The 16,691-nt window shown below is 39.2% G+C and overlaps 2 protein-coding genes across 3 annotated transcripts in view; one reads left to right on the forward strand and one right to left on the reverse strand.

The window, feature by feature from the left end:
* The window catches only part of LOC134822003 (uncharacterized), a 68,901-nt gene that overhangs the window by 9,062 nt on the left and 43,148 nt on the right, over positions 1–16,691 (forward strand). The window lies entirely within an intron of this gene.
* LOC134822281 (diacylglycerol kinase A-like) lies at positions 3,175–9,854 on the reverse strand. 2 transcript variants are annotated; one of them, XM_063833189.1, is made up of 6 exons: positions 9,306–9,854; positions 6,858–6,909; positions 5,340–5,423; positions 4,033–4,275; positions 3,705–3,854; positions 3,175–3,525 (listed from the first exon to the last, which is right to left on the reverse strand). In XM_063833189.1, exons 1-6 carry the CDS (start codon positions 9,527–9,529, stop codon positions 3,448–3,450), a joined length of 831 nt encoding a protein of 276 aa, XP_063689259.1. In that variant the 5' UTR covers positions 9,530–9,854; the 3' UTR covers positions 3,175–3,447. The 2 variants fall into 2 exon arrangements, with proteins under 2 accessions (XP_063689259.1, XP_063689260.1); XM_063833190.1 differs by lacking the exon at positions 9,306–9,854 and adding an exon at positions 7,357–7,514.

Consider the following 16,691-nt stretch of genomic DNA (forward strand, 5'->3'; position numbering starts at 1 on the left):
CAAGTAACCGAGTAACCAAGTAACCACGTTACCAAGTAACCAAGTAACCAAGTAACCAAGTAACCAAGTAATCAAGTAACCAAGTAACCAAGTAATCAAGTAACCAAGTAACCAAGTTGATATTCTAGTTGCTAACTTGGTAAGTGACCTAGAGTTTGTAACATATACAGACTTTTCAGTAAAACGTGCAAAACAAATTATAACCAGTAACCTGGGTAAGGTAAAGTATTGTCCACGATGTCATAAGCTTCCTTTATGGTGTACAGTCCCTGGGTCCAGCAGTAATCCTCCGCAAAAGCAGCTGAGAACTTGGTGAGCCCGTCACACGCTATAATACCCCCTGTGTACTGACGGAACGTCACTGAAATTTACGTTTTAGCTCCGGACTCATTACTCAATTTTGTAGTTTCATAAGTAATAATAGGATAATATTATGTTGTTACCTTTTTATCCGTGCTAGTTATTCAGGTTTTTGGGTACCGGGCCATCCTGGTTACCCTGCTTTGAGCTGTTCCCCTGGCTTATGCAAGTCTAGTTTACCCATATATATAGAGATATAGGATGATATATCTAACTTATGCAGGTCTAGTTTACCCATATATATAGAGATATAGGATGATATATCTAATTTTAAAGTAAGCCGGTTAGTGGTTAACTGAGAAGCTGCATGCCACGTGACTTACCGAACTTAATTTCGGTTCATCATAAATAATAATCAAAAAAAATTAATCAAAAAGGTAAAGTGGGTAAAGATGGCCAGAGGCCAAAAGGGCAAGCTGTAAGGTGAAGCTGTAAAGGCAAGTTGAATTGTGGTGAGACTAACCGACAGTTCCAAATATGACACACAACAGGAACATGTAACATCTGTTGACCTGGTCCCATTTGTCATCAAGAACTATTTCTTTGAAAGGTGTTGCTCCCTTGAAGTTTGCTAGTATCTCCAATAACATCTTCTACTCATCCTGGGACCAAGTGATGTTAAAATGCTGGTAACCTGGTAACCTGGTAACCTGGTAACCTGGTAACCTGGTAACCTGGTAACCTGGTAACCTGGTAACCTGGTAACCTGGTAACCTGGTAACCTGGTAACCTGGTAACCTGGTAACCTGGTAACCTTGAAGTTTGCTAGTATCTCCAATAACATCTTCTACTCATCCTGGGACCAAGTGATGTTAAAATGCTGGTAACCTGGTAACCTGGTAACCTGGTAACCTGGTAACCTGGTAACCTGGTAACCTGGTAACCTGGTAACCTGGTAACCTGGTAACCTTGAAGTTTGCTAGTATCTCCAATAACATCCTCTACTCATCCTGGGACCAAGTGATGTTAAAATGCTGGTAACCTAGTAACCTGGTAACCTGGTAACCTGGTAACCTGGTAACCTGGTAACCTGGTAACCTGGTAACCTGGTAACCTGGTAACCTGGTAACCTGGTAACCTGGTAACCTGGTAACCTGGTAACCTGGTAACCTGGTAACCTGGTAACCTGGTAACCTGGTAACCTGGTAACCTGGTAACCTGGTAACCTTGAAGTTTGCTAGTATCTCCAATAACATCCTCTACTCATCCTGGGACCAATGGTATGTTGTCATGGTAACTCCATACTCCAGACAGTTATATCATTACAAACCACCTATATATAATATACCTATATAATAAATAATAGGTACGTGCCCGGACCAAGTGATGTTAAAATGCCGGTATGATCCTTGTAATATGATGTCTTAGATAAAGCAGCGTATCAGAAACCAGTTCATTTCTTAACAAAACAGCAGAGCAAGTATGTAAAAGACTAGTTCCAAAAGCTGTCATTCAATTTCAATTATGTATATTGACGATCATTTTTAAAATCAAGAAATCTATGTTATTTTCTACCTTACCTGAGATTTCTGAGCCAAGGATCTAGCCCAAGGCTTGAAAACAACAAAATATTCCAGATCAATTGCCAAAATAACTCCGATTATGTATTTTAAAACATAGAAAATGCAGACTCTATCATCTCTTGTGTCCGAGATCGCTGTGATCCCAGAATAGATGCAGAAGGTGGACTAAAAATGGAGCATTGTGGAACTTACCAATGGCAGATGAAATATTTTATCACATGACAAGACATTTGCAGGGATTATTAATTTAGTGATGGAACAATGCATTGTTTCCTCGCAAGCTTTGGAGGAAACATCTTTTATTTGCTTGCATACTGAAGACAGATATAAATATATGATTACACTTTACTACAATAACCCTGAAGAACATCCACACTTTCTTATCCCAAATTGTACTTGATGGAAAAGTAGAAAATTGATAACGATATACAGTTGTAAGAAAGTTGTTGATTTGGTAATATGAAAGTTGAAATTGTTTACAAATTACTTTATAGCGATAGTCTATCAAGCTATCAGACACAAATTAGACTAAATAAAGAAAAGAATTTCTGAATAAAAATGGACAAGACTTTTCTGAATGAACGTGTACGATAAATTACCATATCGGCTTTAAGTGTCTGGCTTTGATTTTACGTTTTCACCTAAAACCACAAAACCGTGGTAGTGCTAAAAACCGGAAAAATATAAAAAAAAGTTTATATTTTAATCATATTCTGAGCTATAACTATGAAACCATCAAATTAGAGAATTGTTTATGTTTTCACTTACCGTTGGAACAACTTGAGAGCTCTATTTATAATCAAAGGTTTTAGCGACACAAAAACAATAATGCAGACAAACAATTGTCTGGACTATGAAAACTGACAGAATGCACTATTTCTAAGCTAAGTTTACTCTTTGTCTGTCTGCATCATTTGCCCACGCATTTGGTAAGATTCCATGAGAGAATTCCAAATCCTACAACCTACATCCAAAACATCGCCACATTAATGAATCCGCGATTGGCAGCAAATTCATACTCAGAATCACGATCAACAATCCAATGTTCCTGCCTATAAAGCAAAATGTTTTGGTGAATATGGTCAAGTCAACAAATTCCAATATGAGGTAGATTCTAGTATAACTTAAGTTTTAGATTGAAGGTTTGATCAATAATAATAAAGCTGTTCCCACAGATACAGGCTCATGTAGAGGCGTAGTCACAGGCGTGGTCACAGTCAGGAACCGCTCTTATGAACATAAGCAGTTTTGTTTGACTACGCAGTTAAACAAAAAATAAAACTCAGATTTTGGCTTAAGATGAGATAAAACAAATAAACATTATATCACAAATATTTAATAGATCATCTCAGTATGTTATATTAGAAATGCAGTTTCATTTTACTACGTACAAATTTGACAAATGCCCAGGCTATATTCAAGTCCGCATCTTGCCCAAATGATAGTTAATCAAAGCCACCAGCTCTTATTTGATGATCAATACTAAATTCGTCATTAGATGTTAATCCAATCTTTTTTATCATCATCGGAGATTTAGATCTGAAGGGAGAGGAAGAAGACCATTTCACCGAACTTCAAAAGGGTTGATTGGTTGTGTCCTAAATTCGTAGACTAATGATTCCTCTGATCGTTGGGGAATTTCCTGAAATCATTTTAGAATGATAGTAAAGTGGCTTTAGAAATTTTGATTCGTTGGTTTTAGTAAAATAGTTTGGCCCTTCTAATAAATCCAAATACTGGTGGAAGTAAAGTTCCAATTCCATTCAAAATGAAAATGTTAATTAAAACATTTCAGGGGGAAATGTTTTGGCTGCTACTCACATTGCTAGTATTTTTAGCATTATTACTATCACATTTTCTAACAAACAGATTGTGTCCACTGTTCAACAGCTTATTTCCTTCGAGACTCTTTATCTGCTGCAGCAAAGGTGAAAATCTTGTTTTCTTTACTTTCCCTCTTCGAGAATATTCCTGAAGAAATGAGCTAATCAAAATGTTTTAAGTTTTATTTCCAAAACTTTCGCTCAAAACTTGCGAAGACAAAGTGACCATGATATTTTATATTCCAAAGGCTAAAGATCAATAAAACTAAAGATCGATGAAATGAAAGGATCAGTATTAATTTCATAGAATTTCAATGGGACTAAACTGGTTGTCCATCACTCGTCTCTGGAGGGGGATCAGAGGGAGAGGCTGCTGGGGGTTCTACTGGAGATTGGTCTTGTGAATTGTTAGGTTGGTTGTTAGGTTGGTTGTTAGGTTGGTTGTTAGGTTGGTTGTTAGGTTGGTTGTTAGGTTGGTTGTTAGGTTGGTTGTTAGGTTGGTTGTTAGGTGAACCGCTTTCTGGCCATTCTTCGTACTTTGGAGGAGGTTCACTTGGTGTTGGGGGTTTCTGAAACATGATAATTTGTACAGTACTTACCTCCGTTTGTTAGTTTGTTAAATGAGGAGGGTTAGATTCCTGTTACTAACCTGGTAACCCTGTATCCTGGTAACCTGGTAACCTTGCAACCTAGTAACCTTTTAACCTTGTAACTTTGTAACCTTGTAACCGTTTAACCTTGTAACCTTGTAACCTTGTAACCTTGTAACCTTGTAACCTTGTAACCTTGTAACCTTGTAACCTTGTAACCTTGTAACTTTGTAACCTTGTAACCGTTTAACCTTGTAACCTTGTAACCTTGTAACCTTGTAACCTTGTAACCTTGTAACCTTGTAACCTTGTAACCTTGTAACCTTGTAACCTTGTAACCTTGTAACCTTGTAACCTTGTAACCTTGTAACCTTGTAACCTTGTAACCTTGTAACCTTGTAACCTTGTAACCTTGTAACCTTGTAACCTTGTAACCTTGTAACCTTGTAACCTTGTAACCTTGTAACCTGGCAACCTTGTAACCTTGTGACCTTGTAACTTTGTAGCCAGGTAACCTTGTAACCTGGTAACCTGGTAACCTGGTGACCTTGTAATTTTGTAGCCAGGTAACCTTGTAACCTGGTAACCTGGTAACCTTGTAACCTTGTAACCTGGTAACCTTGTAACCTGGTAACCTGGTAACCTGGTAACCTGGTAACCTGGTAACCTGGTAAACTGGTTACCTGATAACCTGGTTACCTGGTTACCTGGTAACCTGGTTACCTGGTAACCTGGTAACCTGGTAACCTGGTAACCTGGTAACCTGGTAACCTGGTAACCTGGTAACCTGTTAACCTGGTTACCTGTTAATATGGTAACCTGGTAACCTGATAACCTGGTAACCTGATAACCTGGTAACCTGGTAACCTGGTAACCTGGCAACCTGGTAACCTGGTAACCTGGTAACCTGGTAACCTGGTAACATGGTAACCTGGTAACCTGGTAACCTGGTAACCTGGTTACCTGGTAACCTGGTTACCTGGTAACCTGGTAACCTGGTAACTTTGTAACCTGGTAACCTGGTAACCTGGTAACGTACTAACCTGATACTGGTAGGTTGGAGGAACTATTGTTTGGTATAAAGGAGGATTGGGTTCCTGTTGTCGGTGTTGGGACAGCATTATCATCTGAAATATGTTGGCTTTAATCAACAGGGCGATGTTTGATAAATTTCAGTTTGCAAAATTCGACTGATTTGTGCAGGATTAAACGTTTATGCAGGCCTAGGGACTAGGAGTTATAATTGATAATCAGCAGGCCTAGGGACTAGGAGTTATAATTGATAATCAGCAGGCCTAGGGACTAGGAGTTATAATTGATAATCAGCAGGCCTAGGGACTAGGAGTTATAATTGATAATCAGCAGGCCTAGGGACTAGGAGTTATAATTGATAATCAGCAGGCCTAGGGACTAGGAGTTATAATTGATAATCAGCAGGCCTAGGGACTAGGAGTTATAATTGATAATCAGCAGGCCTAGGGACTAGGAGTTATAATTGATAATCAGCAGGCCTAGGGACTAGGAGTTATAATTGATAATCAGCAGGCCTAGGGACTAGGAGTTATAATTGATAATCAGCAGGCCTAGGGACTAGGAGTTATAATTGATAATCAGCAGGCCTAGGGACTAGGAGTTATAATTGATAATCAGCAGGCCTAGGGACTAGGAGTTATAATTGATAATCAGCAGGCCTAGGGACTAGGAGTTATAATTGATAATCAGCAGGCCTAGGGACTAGGAGTTATAATTGATAATCAGCAGGCCTAGGGACTAGGAGTTATAATTGATAATCAGCAGGCCTAGGGACTAGGAGTTATAATTGATAATCAGCAGGCCTAGGGACTAGGAGTTATAATTGATAATCAGCAGGCCTAGGGACTAGGAGTTATAATTGATAATCAGCAGGCCTAGGGACTAGGAGTTATAATTGATAATCAGCAGGCCTAGGGACTAGGAGTTATAATTGATAATCAGCAGGCCTAGGGACTAGGAGTTATAATTGATAATCAGCAGGCCTAGGGACTAGGAGTTATAATTGATAATCAGCAGGCCTAGGGACTAGGAGTTATAATTGATAATCAGCAGGCCTAGGGACTAGGAGTTATAATTGATAATCAGCAGGCCTAGGGACTAGGAGTTATAATTGATAATCAGCAGGCCTAGGGACTAGGAGTTATAATTGATAATCAGCAGGCCTAGGGACTAGGAGTTATAATTGATAATCAGCAGGCCTAGGGACTAGGAGTTATAATTGATAATCAGCAGGCCTAGGGACTAGGAGTTATAATTGATAATCAGCAGGCCTAGGGACTAGGAGTTATAATTGATAATCAGAAGTTGATTAAAACTATCACCACAAGGTATATGAACTCCTTGATTAGGTCTAATGCAACACTAATACAGGGTCTGAGTTCATAATACTGGGGCTGCATCACTCCTCCTCGTTACCTGGTAACCTGGTAACCAGGTTACCTGGTTACCAGGTTACCAGGTTACCAGGTTACCAGGATACCAGGTTACCTGGTTACCTGGTAACCTGGTTACCCCAGCCCTACACTTACCTCATCCTGCCGGTATCTCTCATTGTACCAGTCGCTTAGCCGTCTGGCCTGTCTGAAATTATGGACGGTAATTAACTTTAAGTGCATTGTGCAAAGTTGAAATGCTACTCTAAATTAAGTCATGCGATTATGGGGTAATCAAAATCTTAAAATTAAAATGTATTTTTGTTTTTTATGAAATCATAAATTCAGAATAGCTAGGGTAAATAAATAATGTTTGCCAAACTTATTTTTGCTGGTTTATGGATACAACCTTGTAACCTGGTAACCAGGTAACCAGGTAACCTGGTAACCTTGTAACCTGGTAACCAGGTTACCTGGTTATCTGGTAACCAGGTAACCAGGTAACCTGGTAACCTTGTAACCTGGTAACCTGGTAACCTGGTTACCAGGTTACCTGGTTACCTGGTAACCAGGTTACCAGGTAACCTGGTAACCTTGTAACCTGGTAACCTGGTAACCTGGTAACCTGGTAACCTGGTTTATGGATACAACGTACCCGAAAATCCCCGTAATTATACTCCAGAAGTAAGCGATAACGGAAATGTTTAATATTATTAATAGAATCAACCAGAACCAATATGAATCAACTTTCAAAAACATTATCCGCCATAAAAATAAGACTATCCCCATAAACTACATCAGTTAACAACACACCATTAACATGAACCTTGCAGAGTACAAGTATGATGAAAAGTGGTTGAAACGTGTATAATTACTAGATGCCGTAAGATTCGAAGACAAGTAGTGAGTGATACTGCTATATAGTGACTATATAGTGACATTAGCAGCTTAATTTTCTTTACACTAGCCTAGTGTAAGCTAAATTGTAAGCTAAATTGCTCTATGCTACATAAGTTACGTTTGCTCATGACTCATGAGTGTTAGAGGTAAATGGAGAGAAGCACTGGCACGAAACTCGTTCCAGACTCCATCTGAATCGAACTAGGCAGGCAGGCATATATATTATCCGAAACTTAGAATAACGTTATTTGTATTTTACTTTGTTTTTCAACAAAAAACAGACCTGCACCAGGCACCTGTTCCCCTCTCTTGACATACAAATTAGTTTAATGTTACAAAATAATTGTCAAGCAGTTCAAAATTTGAGCTAATTCTTTGTCTCAAAACAACTGTGAGTCTACACGATCACAAATAAACCAACAGATGCACAATGAACTTACTGCCTAGATACTGCCCTGACAACAGATACACAATGAACTTACTGCCTAGATACTGCCCTGACAACAGATACACAATAAACTTACTGCCTAGATACAGCCCTGACAACAGATACACAATAAACTTACTGCCTAGATACTGCCCTGACAACAGATACACAATGAACTTACTGCCTAGATACTGCCCTGACAACAGATACACAATGAACTTACTGCCTAGATACTGCCCTGACAACAGATACACAATAAACTTACTGCCTAGATACTGCCCTGACAACAGATACACAATGAACTTACTGCCTAGATACTGCCCTGACAACAGATACACAATGAACTAACTGCCTAGATACTGCCCTGACAACAGATGCACAATGAACCTACTCCTAGATACTGCCCTGACAACAGATACACAATGAACTTACTGCCTAGATACTGCCCTGACAACAGATACACAATGAACTTACTGCCTAGATACTGCCCTGACAACAGATACACAATGAACTTACTGCCTAGATACTGCCCTGACAACAGATGCACAATGAACTTACTGCCTAGATACTGCCCTGACAACAGATACACAATGAACTTACTGCCTAGATACTGCCCTGACAACAGATACACAATGAACTTACTGCCTAGATACTGCCCTGACAACAGATACACAATGAACTTACTGCCTAGATACTGCCCTGACAACAGATGCACAATGAACTTACTGCCTAGATACTGCCCTGACAACAGATGCACAATGAACTTACTGCCTAGATACTGCCCTGACAACAGATGCACAATGAACTTACTGCCTAGATACTGCCCTGACAACAGATACACAATGAACTTACTGCCTAGATACTGCCCTGACAACAGATGCACAATGAACTTACTGCCTAGATACTGACCTGACAACAGATGCACAATGAACTTACTGCCTAGATACTGCCCTGACAACAGATACACAATGAACTTACTGCCTAGATACTGCCCTGACAACAGATACACAATGAACTTACTGCCTAGATACTGCCCTGACTTCTGGATCCTCAAATATAATGATGATGAACACCTGGTAACCTGGTAACCTGGTAACCTGATAACCTGATAACCTGGTAACCTGGTAACCTGGTAACCTGGTAACCTGGTAACCTGGTAACCTGGTAACCTGGTAACCTGGTAACCTGGTAACCTGGTAACCTGGTAACCTGGTAACCTGGTAACCTGGTAACCTGGTAACCTGGTAACCTGGTAACCTGGTAACCTGGTAACTTACTGCCTAGATACTGCCCTGACTTCTGGATCCTCAAATATAATGATGATGAACACGACTATGCAAGCGAAGCAAAAGAAAGTCAGCATCACCCACAACCACCAGTCAGTGTTAGAGTTCATCTCCCCGCTCTCCATCCCACCAGCTCCTGGTGACATCTCTCCTCCTCCTCCTCCCATTTCTCCTCCTCCTCCCATTTCTCCTCCTCCTCCTACATCCCTCTCCATTGTGCAAGAGTGTTGGCTTTTTTTCGGGTATTGATCAGCTCTTCTTGGAGGAGGAGGTTTTTATCTTTGAATCTCCTCATTTGTCATTGTCTCTGTTTCTATTAATTGGGAGATGATTTACATTTTTTTAAATATTGTAAGTTCGCGCAGTACATCTCTGTACTTTGGAGTCTGGACTTAAGTATATTAATTGTCGGATATGGCCTTTTTTATTATTTGGACTTTTGGAGTACGGCATGATGTGAAATATTAAGGTAATAAGCAGCAACTAATGTCCTAATGTCCCATCTTCAGGATAGAACTGCTTGTTTTCACAGAGCTGAAAGGCGTATTATACCGATAATTTTGGTACATCAAGTATAAATGGGACTCACAAATATGAAATATCCACTGAATCAACTTTTTAACAGAACAAAAGACTTTTCAAAACAATTTCAGTACGATTTTAACCTTTCACATGGAAGATGATTGGTTTAATCCAGGTGACTTCTTACAGAGCAAAGATCGTAAAAATGCCCAAAAATAACAAGATAACAGTTTTAGGTTTCAAATAACCCAATTTACACATTAACACTTCAACAAAGTCAGAAAAATGTCACACAAGAAACGCAGGAACATGTAAACAGAGCACAACAAAAGAAGAAAAAACAGAGAAAATCCTACATTTGTGTAAGCAAGATTATTATATACATTTACATGCACTTCAGCGTCCCATATCCATTTCTTAACTGAATTATTATATAAATATGTCATGCTACTTGTGAGAGAAGCTTGTCAGATTTTTATAAAAACCTTATCGGTTTATAGGATCCACACGTTTATTATAGTTCACAAGCAAATAACAAGCAGTAGGCACTAGCCTTATGTTACTCTAATCATGCGTATTAACTTTATTCGTAAAATAAGTTTGTGCAGTGATTTCGAACATTTTCGCATATTTCTGCTCAAATTTTTGCCATTCACAATTCAAGATTGTCGATGTTTAATCAAATACGAATTGTTCGTTTAATTTTATATGATTGTTGTTGTTTGTATTACTTCAGAATCCTGATTGAATCGAATATTGATACTACTTTAACTTTGGCTTTAAGTTCTTATTGAAAATGGAACGAGCAGATTTCGCTCCAAGTATATATCTGATCTTTGCATTTTTAAGCAATAAAAAGCAATAGAGCAAGCTATAAAAAGCGATCTAAACTTCCCAAACGCCTGAAATGTAAAATAAAACGGACTGAGAGAAAAGTAAATGTCACTTATGTTTTATTATTTGATATATTCTTCAAGTTCAAACGAAAGATGAAACCAACTTATATGTAACAGAAATCGAGCCATCAATGACTGAGCTTAATAAGGTCCGCACGTCTATATTTCGATTTGTACCATTTGAATTTTAATATGTGAACAAATTGTACCTCGTACCTTTTGAAGGTGATAAATAGTTTTCTGGTAATGATTACTGATTAGGTAAGAACCAATATTTAAGGTAATAAAAATAACAACATCTTAGCTCTGTACCCTGTACAAACGCAATTATTAACTTGAGGAACGAACAAAGGGGAGCCTCAAAATGAGCATAGGATACGATGTACCATACTGCTGTAATGGCCCGTAAATACCCCTCAGGGGACACATCCCGACCAAGTGGATATATATTTCCACTCTTAGATATAATATATACTCTGTAATGGGGAGGAATACAATATAGCTAGTTAGTATTTAAGGGGTCTCCTGATCCATCATAAGAGACGCTGTAAATGTGGTACCAGAGTTGGCTGCAGAACCTGGCTATAATTGTTACTATAGTAATTGTTACTCCCATGTTACTATGATAGCAGATCGTGCCCGTAAAGTTGCCTATTGGGTTCTGAGCGCTTTTAGATCAAGAAACAAGATCACTGTGCTGACCCTCTACAAGTCATTAGTCAGAAGCCATCTCGACTCTCGAGTACTGTTGTCCCCTCTGGAATTCAACTATGCAAGCTGATATCGCTGAGCTAGAGGGAGTACAACGTACATTTACCTCAAAAATACATGGTGTGCAACATCTGAACTATTGGCAGAGACTGAAGGCCTTAAATTGATGTCACTTCAACGGAGGAGAGAACGTTACACAGCTAAAATCCGCTCCAGCAGCCACGACCTGATGATAGAACGAGGGCGTTACACGAAGGAGGCCGGAGTATGGCCAAGAGCATGCAGATTCTGCTGCGATAGGGATCACGTTCTCGGCTTCGAATACCTTCCCTTCTTTGAAGGCACGATTATTGAAGACGAGGAACACTGCCTTACTGAGTGCCCCATGTACCACTCAGTACGATCTTCTCTCTCAGATGACCTCAAAGGGCTTTTACTTCTCAGGAACTACAAAGACATGATGAATTCAGCCCACATAGAAGAACTGGGCAAGTTTCTCAGCAGCTGTCATCGCATCAGAAATCCGAAAAAGACACCAACATCGTCTTCCACTTGATCTAACACATCCGGTAATGATTCCGAGTCACTGTCTTAAGGACATTCTAACTACCCCAGTGTCCCTTAAATGAGTGTTCGAACTGTTTTCATTCGGAGTTTCAGTTGCATAATTTACGCCCGTCTTTGAGTTTGTGTGTAATCTTTCTTGATAGTGTATTTTTGACTTTTGGAGTAACTTTGTGAATTTTATGAACCTCTCCTGCATAATTTATTACCTTATCGGTGCATTATCCACTTTTATCCGGTTAAATTATTATATTTGATCTTGTTTCTTTCTCGTACAGATTGTAGTGAAGTTAATTTTTTTACGTGTTTTGGGTCTTATTTATGATTTTTTTTATAATTATCTTATTTATTTCATTGATGTATTGTCACGACGGGTCCGTTAGTGTTCCCTCTGACTATTTAAGTTTAATTCCAGTTTAATTCCACTATCATTCATATGTGGAAGATCCTACACAAGAAGTGTCCTAATGATTCCGTTTACAAATACACTCCGATATGGCCAGAAAGCAGTAGTCACTAGCTTGTCAACGTCCAGTTGCCAAAGGAATCAAACGATCTTTGACAGCTCATTTGCAGTGATGGGGCCTCGATTGTGGAACATCATTCCCGCAAACCTGAACCTTATCGAGGACCCCCTGGCCCCTACGCTTCAAGTCATTGTTGACAGAGTTTGTTACATCTATTACGGACGAACCTCCTGTTGCTGGATATTGTTGCCAGAACGGGAATTCGTTATTGAACTGGAGCGCAGAAAATACAGCAACTTCGCTGCACAGGTGGTCTGCCGTTCAGATGACCCGATAGAGGATCTATGAAGCAACCCCAAGTAAGTAAGTAATTATTATAGACAGGTTCTGTTTACACGTGATGCCTATATTTGGTAATATTGAGTAAACCTATTATATGTGTACTCAATATTACCAAATATGGGCATCACGTGTAATACTATACGGGGCGTACCCGTACTGCGTACAATACAGACTGGTTTATGATTTTATGTTGTCGCAAATATAGTTAAGTGGGCAGAATGTTAAGTGGTTTGTGAAATGCGCGTTTATCAGGGATTGTGCCGTGAGTACGTGCAATTGAAGCTAGTAACAACCGACAGAAAGTAAAATAGCACAATACTGTAAACTGGCAGTACAATGGTGTTGGTTTTCTTTATTGACATAAAGTGCAGCCTTGATAAACACGTATAACTACCTGCATACACAATACAAATACTCAAGGCGCGGTGCAGCGTCTCCCTTATTTTTCTGTTATGAGACTTCTTGTGCAAATAAATCCTTGTGTTTGAACGAGGAGCAGCGAAATTATGATTTGACAATGAACATTTTGTGCCTCCTTTTAATACACAAATAATAGTAATAAATCAGGATCATCTGTCATACACCGACGACTTTTTATGAGCTTAATTTTTAGTGGTGGTAGTCAGTAAAAGCAAAACAGCGACAACTTAAATTGAATATTCTAAAATCACACCAAAAATTAAAAACAAAGTTGAGCTGTCAATAAAGTATAAACACTAGTTTTATAGCAAGGGAGTTGGCTTCTAAGTAAATTCCTGGAAGTGGTTATAGGTACTTTATAATTATAATGACTTGATTGACCACTACCCAGACAATTATGCTCTGATCGATAAACTGTCGTCTTTTTATTTCCTGTTTCGCAGAAAGTTGTGATCACTGTTCTAATACGAATAAATTCGTTTGTTTTCGTGGAAAAATCTAAACTAGCGGTGCTGTATCCGGAAACAAATCTTTCAAACAAACCTTTCAGTAGTGATGGTAAGTTGTAGTTTAGTAGTTTTAGGGCATGATTGAAGATTGGAAAACTATAAACTTTTAAGTGGCTCTATTACGACCATGGGACTACTATAAACAACTTGTGGCCCAATTTCGACTTTTCTTAGACAGGGTAGATTGGGAAAACAACTATAAACCTAATCAGTCTACCTAGTAAAGTTTGAAACTACAACTATACCCATAAATCGTCACTAAAAATATAGCGATCACTTGAAAATCAAACAAGTTTTCAAACGCAGCTTTAGATTACTTGCTGCCTATCGACGCCAAATTTATCTTGTTCGTCCAATTAGGCTGATTGGGTGCCTATAGTTTACTGTTTGGGAACTGGGTCCAATAGGATGAAGTCGTGGGTCACCCGACCCTGGTTCATATAAAGGTGATACTTAGCAAATTAGGGGAGTAGTGAGTACTGAGTACAGCTTAATGAGACTCCAAGAAATTAACAACAGCTTTCAATCTTGCTTTATTATAAAGTGGCCATCCGCCATAAACGATTTATTATAGCATGCAGTTTTTACAGAGCGAGATTAATGTAAGATTAACGAAACGATATCTTTAAAGAAATCTGTTCGATTATGGATACATATTTTGTATGGTCTTCAATCTAAATGATCGAGAAATGTTTACTGGGGCTTTTATCCCTTTACCTAAATGTTACTGATGTTAATGTATTAATTCTGGTCATTAACACCTTATCAAATGAAGAAGACGCCCGATACTTGCATTGAAATTTCGGAATTAAGCTATTTTTGGGCCTTACTGTTTCTCCTCGTGATCAATACATGAACCTGAGAGCTTGAGAACTTAGTCACTTAGGATCAATGTGTTCAAACCTTATAGTCATATCAGAAAGCCGTAACTATATGGTTATAATGTTAGTTTGGCTGCAATTCTAGTTCCATCACTGAACAAAGGATGCTGCCAGTATAGACGTGGCGTGTTATCACTGATAGCATCATATTTTATTTTACTACTATAATACAAAAGAAGGTTATGTGCCGCTATATACTGCTTGGTAGGGGAACCATATTTATTCTGAAATGTGGCAATGATTTTGGGTTTTGATTGGTTATAATACTGGAAACTGATTGGTCACGGTTCAACTTCACCTCCTCATTACTATCCAGATCTACTGAAGAGTGCAACAACAAAGCGTGAGCGTGCTTGATGTCTTGACTAAGACATTACCAGTTCAGCTTACGAGTATGGTGGTTAAAGACAATAATGCGAATATGAAAACAGGAAGATATTTTTAAAATACCCATATCCAGGAGCACTCTCCTCAAAGCAGGAGGTTATTATGATGATGATGAGGAGCAGGAACATCATCGCGAACAGAAACCATAACCACCAGTCACCTGCAAGGGTTATGCAACAGTTGTTGAAATATCCAATCGCAAAATTTTGATGAACAACAAAGAAAAAAAAAGGAGTTCGGAGCGGTGTGCAAAATATCTAAATGTTTCACTAAAGTTTTGTAACACAGTTACACAAAAGAGATCATAACAAAGAAACTGTCCTGGTGTACTGACCGGTAGCGTTGTAGGAGGCCTCCAGGTCAGTTTGAGCGTCACAGCACGTGACTGAATCTCCTTCAGTACAGCAGTTCTGCAGGTACACACCGTACAGGCAGGGTCATTTAACAAATCATTGCAGTCATTCAAACTTTAAAGGATGTTTGAGGGGAGGAATATGAGTGGCAAAACTCATATTTCTGACTAAGAGACACATAAATTAAATTACGAAGGAAAGTAGAAGAAAGCATTTATATTACTATATTAATAGTAATTGATTTATGTTGTAGAACTGACCTTGTCAATGTCGCAGCATGTAGCAGATATGGTGTTAGAGCAACACGTCTCAGTAGAGCTACAGTACTCGGTGAACTTCTTCAGCATGAAGTAGAAGTTGGGCCCGCAACATGTTCCACCGGTGTTCACTACACACCCCAACCCTTCACAGCACTGCAGGGAACATTTTAAACTACTACACACCCCAACCCTTCACAGCACTGTAGGGAACATTTTAAACTACTACACACCCCAACCCTTCACAGCACTGTAGGGAACATTTTAAACTACTACACACCCCAACCCTTCACAGCACTGTAGGGAACATTTTAAACTACTACACACCCCAACCCTTCACAGCACTGTAGGGAACATTTTAAACTACTACACACCCCAACCCTTCACAGCACTGTAGGGAACATTTTAAACTACTACACACCCCAACCCTTCACAGCACTGTAGGGAACATTTTAAACTACTACACACCCCAACCCTTCACAGCACTGTAGGGAACATTTTAAACTACTACACACCCCAACCCTTCACAGCACTGTAGGGAACATTTTAAACTACTACACACCCCAACCCTTCACAGCACTGTAGGGAACATTTTAAACTACTACACACCCCAACCCTTCACAGCACTGTAGGGAACATTTTAAACTACTACACACCCCAACCCTTCACAGCACTGTAGGGAACATTTTAAACTACTACACACCCCAACCCTTCACAGCACTGTAGGGAACATTTTAAACTACTACACACCCCAACCCTTCACAGCACTGTAGGGAACATTTTAAACTACTACACACCCCAACCCTTCACAGCACTGTAGGGAACATTTTAAACTACTACACACCCCAACCCTTCACAGCACTGTAGGGAACATTTTAAACTACTACACACCCCAACCCTTCACAGCACTGTAGGGAACATTTTAAACTACTACACACCCCAACCCTTCACAGCACTGTAGGGAACATTTTAAACTACTACACACCCCAACCCTTCACAGCACTGTAGGGAACATTTTAAACTACTACACACCCCAACCCTTCACAGCACTGTAGGGAACATTTTAAA

The sequence above is a fragment of the Bolinopsis microptera genome, chromosome 10, assembly GCF_026151205.1.
Source record: "Bolinopsis microptera isolate Bmic1 chromosome 10, MBARI_Bmic_1.0, whole genome shotgun sequence".
Lineage (NCBI taxonomy): Eukaryota > Metazoa > Ctenophora > Tentaculata > Lobata > Bolinopsidae > Bolinopsis > Bolinopsis microptera.

Bases quoted from the DNA above. Each gene is read 5' to 3' on its own strand.
- LOC134822281 (XM_063833189.1), bottom strand. From the start codon at position 9,529: ATGGAGAGGGATGTAGGAGGAGGAGGAGAAATGGGAGGAGGAGGAGAA. The intron at 6,910-9,305 runs GTAAGTTACCAG...CCATAATTTCAG, and splicing joins GTCAGGGCAGTATCTAGGCA to ACAGGCCAGACGGCTAAGCG. The intron at 4,276-5,339 runs GTTAGTACGTTA...ATCATGTTTCAG, and splicing joins CTCCAACCTACCAGTATCAG to AAACCCCCAACACCAAGTGA.